Source organism: Macrotis lagotis, chromosome 8 (genome assembly GCF_037893015.1).
Source record: "Macrotis lagotis isolate mMagLag1 chromosome 8, bilby.v1.9.chrom.fasta, whole genome shotgun sequence".
NCBI lineage: Eukaryota > Metazoa > Chordata > Mammalia > Peramelemorphia > Peramelidae > Macrotis > Macrotis lagotis.
In genome coordinates this window covers 133595063-133602629 of record NC_133665.1, presented here as the reverse complement: position 1 = coordinate 133602629, position 7567 = coordinate 133595063, and the positions used below count along the sequence as shown (strand labels likewise).

General features: G+C 44.0%; 1 protein-coding gene across 1 annotated transcript; it reads right to left on the bottom strand.

The window, feature by feature from the left end:
* Window positions 1-2821: 2821 nt before the first annotated feature.
* DNAJB8 (DnaJ heat shock protein family (Hsp40) member B8) lies at window positions 2822-3944 on the bottom strand. Its single transcript, XM_074196065.1, has one exon. It carries the CDS (start codon window positions 3644-3646, stop codon window positions 2942-2944), a length of 705 nt encoding a protein of 234 aa, XP_074052166.1. The 5' UTR covers window positions 3647-3944; the 3' UTR covers window positions 2822-2941.
* Between the last annotated feature and the right edge of the window lie 3623 nt (window positions 3945-7567).

Genomic DNA, 7567 nt, shown 5'->3' with positions numbered 1-7567 from the left:
GGTTACATCATTCTTAGATCCCTTCCTGTTTTCAAAAGTCTGATCTCCAACACAGTTGGGGCCATACTGCTCTGAATAACAAAGTATAAGCAAATCCCTTTCTTTTTGGATGGGACCTTTGCAGATACTAGGAAAGGACCATGTCTCCCCTATTCCATAACAGTTCCTCTATCACCCTGGCCAAATCATGCTACACTCCCTCACTCTGAAACATTTAGTGTCTATGAAATAAAAGCCTAAATTCCTTAGCCTGGCAGTCAAACTTTCAGTGAATGGGTGTCCACCAACTTTTCTGTTTTAACTCCCATTATACCCCAAATGGAACCTTCTATTCTCATCAGATTGCTCTATTACTCAATGTCTTCCTAATATGGACTTCATTTTCCTCCCTTTGTGACTTTTAGTCCAAATGTTCTTCCTTCTCCAGTCTCCACTTCTCTGAACATTTTCCTCTCTTCAAATCCCAGTTTGAGAACCACCTCCTCCAGGGAGCTTCCCTGATGACTCCTGGCCACAGAACACTCCCTCCTCCTATTGACTTTATATTTGACTTGCTGCATCCTGGCCTTACTTTTGCTCCTCATCATCACCATTCTGATATTTCTCTAATACTTTAAAGAATGCAGAGTACTTTCTCAACAACCCTCCTCAAAGCAAAGTATCACAAATCATGGTACCCATTTGACAGAAAAGAAAACTGAGGCTTGTCTCCAGGGAGCTCAATCCAGAGCTGAACATAGGACCATAAATTTAGATCTGGAAGGACCTCTGGGCTCATGATAGCAAGAACTGAAACAGTGATGTATCCAAGGTCTCGTGGGTAGGAAATCAGTGGCAGAGCTGAGGTTCTACCCAGATCTTCTGATTCCAGATCCGAGACTTATTCCACTCCAGCTAGATTAGAAACTGCCTGAGACCAAGTACTGTCTTATACTTTTTGTATCCCTACAGAAGCAGAACAGAGCCGGCTGGGAATGGAAAGACATAAGTTAAAATCCAGCATCAGACAGTTACTATAGCTGTGTGATCCTGGGCAAGTCACTTAATTTCTCTTTCTGCCTCAGTTTCTTCTTCTATAAAATGGGGTCATAATAGCATCTATATCCTCAGGATATTGTAAGAATCAAGTGAGATACTTATAAAGTACTTAGCACACATTCTGATGCATAGGACTGAAGGTTCTTAATACTTGTTCTCCCTTCTTCATCTAATTGCTAAGTCCAATTGGGATGGAAGGTAAAGTCATTCATCTCCATGCCCTGACTTCATGCTTCCATCATCCCCAACTAGTCTTTCTTTTGGACCTCCTCAAAGTCTAGGATTGCTGGGGCCCTTCTGGGACACAGACTAGACCTCATCTTTTACTTCCTTATTTCTCAATACTACTGCCATGGTCTTCTGCCATCTAAACATCTTCGATGTAGTAAGACCCAGCCCTTCAGTCCTACTTCCTCCAACCCCATTTCAATCAGATCTGGAAAGGATCCTAGAAATTATATAATCCAACCCCCATTTCATAGATGAAGAAACTGGGGTTCTGAGAAGGAAATGACTTGACCAAGGTCACACAAGTATCAAGTAACGGTCAGAATTTGAGCCTATTATCTCCCGACTCCAAAAAAATCAGAGTTTTATCCACTATTCAAGGTTTCATCAGATGTCATCCAAGTAAATTCAACAGTCCTCCCTGAAATATGAAACAATCCTCATGACAACATTCCTCATGGATAATTATCCAGGCTCTGCTCAAAGAGCTTCAGCAATAACTGGCTTCCCAAGGTGACTTTTTCCATTCTTGAACAGCTCTCATTGAAAAAAAAAAGTTCTTATATTGAGGCCAAAATCTGTCTCCCTGTAACTTTCTTCCTTAGTCCTATTTCTGTCCTCTGGGCTCCCCACCCCCACTCCCCGGAATAAGGCTGTTCTTTCTTGCATATAACGTCCTTTCATTGAAGATAATTATCATGGTCTCTGTGTTCTACCCACTGGTCTCCTCCTCTCCAGGCTGGGCATGCCCAGCTCCTTCAACAGATCCATGCATATATGGCAGGATGCCCAGGGCCTCCTCACTACTTCCATCTCTGGAAGGGCTCCAGTTTGTCCGTGGCCTCAAAGTATGGCGCCCACCACTGAACACAGTGCTCCTGATGTGCTAGGAGCATTCGGTGCAGAGAACAGTGGAGCTGTTTCTTCCCTCCATCGGCATACTAACCTTCTAATCAGATTCTTGGCAGCTATATCACACGGCTGGCTCATCTTGAGCTTACAGTCCACTAAAGCTGAGGCCTCTTTCACATGAACTCTTGTCATTCTGTGCAGTCTCTAATAGGGGCCCCCAGGGATTCTCAAGTAAATACCAAGAGCCCTCAGGCACACTGGTCATAGGGTCAGGGGCCCAGCCAAGCCTTGCCCATCACCCACCCTCACCCCTTTTCCCCAGCAGGGGATCTGGGCTAAGGACCAAAGTCAAGAGCAGCTGATAAGGTGACTATTGGTTTCTGTAGTGAATCTTTGCTTTCCCCATTCCCTTCCTCTTCTGTAGGTGACAGCCCTGCTTGCTCCTGTTGACCTGGGCCTAGATCCTGGACCTACTCTCTACTGCTTCTCTCCTCCCCTCCCCATTGCATCCAGATGAGGGATTTCAAGTTGATCTGGGAAGAGAGGAGGAAGGGACATCCTAGGAGAGCAGCTTGAGGTCTGTGGTCCCTCCTCCAAACAGAATCCTCTCGACTGTTGCCCTACTGTCGTCACTCCTTCTCCTACCCTTAACAGTCGATATCCCTCCCTCCCTCTCCCCAGCTTCACAAAGCCATACCCAAAGTTTCCATGAAATGACTTATGGCATTTATTATAGGCTAGATGAGGACATCAAGCCAGAACCCCCATTTGTGACTGGCCAAGATTCCAGCAGGGCAAGGGCAAACAGGGGAATGCCTGGCTCTCACTTGTTGTCCACCCGTTTGAGCTGTTCCTTCCCATTGATGGTCACTGACTTTAGCTGCCCATCTTCCTCAATTTCCACTCGCTCCTGCCCATTCTCCACAATCCGCTTGGTGGTGATCTTCCGTCCATTGATAATCTCCGTGGACGACATCACCGACTTATAGCCAGAGCTACCCGAGCCTGAACCCCCAAAGGATGCGGAGGAGAAGGTGGCCCTTCCTCCGTGGCCTAGAGAGTCAAAGGAGGAGAAGGCCTCCATGAAGGCAGGGAATTCACCAAAGCCAGCAGAAAAGGCGCCCCGCAAACCTCGGCCTCTACTGCTCTCCCTATCTCGGTCACTGCTAAAAGGGTTGTCCCAGAAGTCAAAAGAGAATGGATCCATACCACCAAAAAATTCCTTAAAGATGTCTTCAGGATTGCGGAAGGTGTAGCCAGAGCTGAAGGGACTGTTGTAGGTGGCTCCCGCCCCACCGCCACCAGCCTGCCAGCCATCTGATCCTGACCTGTCATACACTGACCGCTTCTTGGAGTCGGAGAGAACTTCATAAGCCTCAGATACCTGCTTAAATTTTTTCTCTGCCTCCTCCTTATTGTCTGGGTTCTTGTCTGGATGCCAGCGCAGGGCAAGTTTTCGATAGGCTTTCTTTATGTCCTCCTGAGAGGCGCTCGACTGCACGCCGAGCACCTCATAGTAGTTTACCATTCGAAAGGTGGTTAGGGGGCAAGGCTGGAGAGGCTTAGGACTTGGTTGGGGGAGTTGGTGTTGATGTCAGCAGTGAAAGTAGTCCAAGCAATTAGATAAATCTGCTGTTAGTCCCAGTCCCAGATATCCTCTCACTGTGTACTGTCCCCTTCTGAGCCTTCTAAGTAATTACTTTTGCATAATATCTGCTAAAGAGAGAAGTGAATGAGAGTCTTCGGTGTGAAGGGGGGATGGGGGAAAGGAAGGCCACTACCAACTCGTTGGCAGTTTAGGGCCCTAGGAACTCCAGGGAAGCATCTCCACTGGGAGTTAGATAGAAGATTATGACATCAGTGGGGTCCAACCAATCAATGGTCAGGATGGGTGGCTGCTTTCTTTTTGAAAACCCCCGCCCCATTGGGCCAGGGAGCTAAAGTCTCAGTGTGGGGCCTATTAAGTTTCCTTCCTGTCCTATTATTGTGTCTTTAACATGGAGAAATCAAAAATGCTGGAAAATACATAAGGCTTCGTGGAGGAAGGAGAATGCCAGAATTCTGGAAGATACACCCTCATATAGGATGTAGGATCTCCATGAAAAAAACACTTATCTAAGAAATTGCTATTAGGGGCAGCTAGTGCACTGGCCTTGGAGTCAGGAGGACCTGAGTTCAAATTCAGCCCTCAGACACTTATTGATTACATAGCTGTATGACACTGGGCAAGTCACTTAACCCCATTGCCTTGCAAAAATCCAAAAAAAAAAAAAAAGAAAGAAAGAAAGTGTTAATCCATGCATAGAAGGTTGGGAGCCAGGATCCAGAACTGATTCTGGAAGGGAAACTGTGGTACCCAAAGCGGGTAACCCCAGAGGACAAGGGGAACATATCTTCTGGGACATTCTATAAACTGACTTAACTCAGTCAAATCACAAAGTTAATTTCTTTTCTTTGGTGGAGCAATCAAGAATGTAGTGGGGGAAGCTAGGTGGTGCAGTAGAGCACTGGCCCCGGAGTCAGGAGTACCTGAGTTCAAATCCAGCCTCAGACATTTAATAATTACCTAGCTGTGTGGCCTTGGGCAAGCCACTTAGACCCATTTACCTTGCAAAAACCTAAAAAAAAAAAAGAGTTACAGGATTTAGTGAATTTTTGGGGTGGCTAGGTGGCATAGTGGATAAAGCACCAGCCCTGGAGTCAGGAGTACCTGGGTTCAAATTTGGCCTCAGACACTTAATAATGACCTAGCTGTGTGGCCTTGGACAAGCCACTTAACCCCAATAGCTTGCAAAAACCTAAAAAAAAAAAAAAAAAAAGAATGTAGTGGGGATGCAATTGTAAGACAGGATGAAATGGAATAGATTAGGATAGAATAGGATGGCATATGAGGAAGTAGATGAGTAGAAGAAGGTATGGCGGGAATAAAAAAGAGGAGACAGAATCAGGACATGAAGCAAGAAGAATACAACAAGCTAGAATGCCATGGAATGGCATGACATGGAGTAAGATAAAAAGCAATGGTAGAAAGTATAATCTAACTATCTTTTTTGGAGTTCTTGAAGCTATCTGCCTCCATGAAAGCTTCCAAGAAGTCTGTGCCCTTTGAAGCTGGATGTTCCATTTTGATACCCCTATCATAATAAACGCCATCCAACTTTATGAAGAAAATTTCCAACCCTTTGGTTTTGGGTCGGTCATTTCAATGGTTTGTCCTTGCCCCCCCTCCCACTCTCCCTCCACTAAAATCTTACCAACTTTATTTTTATTTTTTTTTTGCAAGGCAGTGGGGTTAAGTGGTTTGCCCAACGTCACACAGCTAGGTCATTATTAAATGTCTGAGGCCGGATTTGAATTCAGGTCCTCCTGACTCCAGGGCCGGTGCTTTATCCACTGCACCACCTAGCCACCCCATTCCTACCAACTTTAAAGAAAATTCCTCAGAGCACACAAACCAATTCTGCTAGCAAACTGTCCCATGGGATGAAACTGAACCACATAAGGAAACGTCCAGGGACAACCAAGAAAAGGAGAACCTAACCTCCTCTTTTCTCTCTAATAGACTTCTATATCCTAGGTATAGTAACAGCAGTACAGTGGTATCTGAAGACCTGGGCTCTAGCCATACATCCTCAAACAAATCACCTCTCTGAACAGTTTCCTCCTCTGCAAAATGAGGACAATATATTACCTTAAAGAGTAGTTATGAGGATTCAAAGATATCATGAATATAGATCCCATTGTAACTCCAAAGTATCAAAATCAAAGTATCAAGATCAAGTTCAAATGTTTGTTGGTTTGGGTTCTAATTGTCACTTCAATGACCACCAGACCATACCCAGTCTCTGAGGGAGATACTTTGGCTCCCCCTGATTCTTTTGACCAGAGTATTCAAAAACATCTCCTTGGTTTAACATTTTTTCAAAAGGAGTCAGTTTAAAGGGTACCTGAGAGGAGAGAAAATTTTGCAATGCAAAAAACACAGAATTAGTATGGAGAGATGGACTGGGAACATGGGAAAGCTTCTGATCTTTCTTTGTTTCAATTTCTTCATGGGGGGGGAGAAAGCAAAAATAACAACATTTGCATCGAAAGATTTGGAATCAAAGGGACATGGTTCTTTGTGGAACCATGGGGCAACTCACTTCATGTTTTTGGTCTCAGTTTCTTTATCTGTAAGGGGGTTGGACTAAATCACCTAGGGTACCTTCCAGGTCTAAGGATGATCAAATATCACAGAACAGTTGTGGGGAAAGCTTTTCTCAAATAGAAAAATGAATTCGGTTTTTTTTTTGTTAGAGGTGAAAGGGACATTAGAAAAATATCAGTCAACTTTTTTCATTTTATAGAAGAGTCAACAACTCTGAAGTTACTTGTCTAAGGTCATTTGGTCAGTTGAGACTGGAACCTAGATCTTCTGTTCCCAAGTTAAGTATTCTTCCCCAATTACACTAGTGTAATCTCCCAATTACACTAGTGTAATCCCATGGTCCAGGATTGAGTAATTATAATCTAGTCATGAGTTCAAGACAATTTAAACATGCCTCTTTGAACCTTCTTTCCTCAACACCACCCACCTGTTTCTTAATAGAATCTACTAAGTCCGTATTGAGAACTTGATGAAGTAGAGAGAATGCTGGACCTGGACTCAGGAAGACTTGAGTTTCCCAACTGTATTAGTCTCTCTAAACCTAACCTCATTTATAAAATGGAGATGATATCTATTGTGCCTACCTTAAGGAGTTATTGTAAGGCTCAGTTTAGATAAAGTGTTTAACAAACGTTAGGGCATTGTATAAATGTCAGTTATTAATAAGATTCAGATGTAAGGATCATAGAATCTCAAATTGGAGAGAAAGATGGTGGCCATCTACTCCATTTCAAAGCGGATAAAGAATCCCCTCTACTGGAGTCCTCATAAGGGGTCAACTAGTCTTTGCCTGAGCACTTCAAGTGAGGGTGACCCTCCAGAACAGAACTTTGTGCAACCAGGGCTGGACAACAGGGTTTTCATATACCAGCCTATGGAATTTAAAGGAGATAGGTAACATTTGAGCTTTAGAACTTGTGAACAAGACAATTAATGAGCTAAAATAGGAAACCACCAGGTGACTGACTCTATTCCCTCATCTACCCTCAGTAATCTTATCCTAAATGAGTCCCCCAACCCAGTAGTAGTTTCCCCCAAGATTGGCTTTGGGGTACCCCAGAGTTTGTCAAAAGAATCAGGGGCAGCCAAAGTATCTCCCCCAGAGGTTGGGTATGGTCTGATGGTCATTGAAGTGACAATGGCAGAACCCAGAGCAACAAGCATTTGAACTTGACCTTTACATAATACTTTGAAGTTACAATGTGATCTATATTCATGATGTCATCGAGTCTTCATAACTGCTCTTTAAGGTAATATATTGTCCTCAGTTTGCAGAGGAGGAAACTGTTCAGAGAGGTG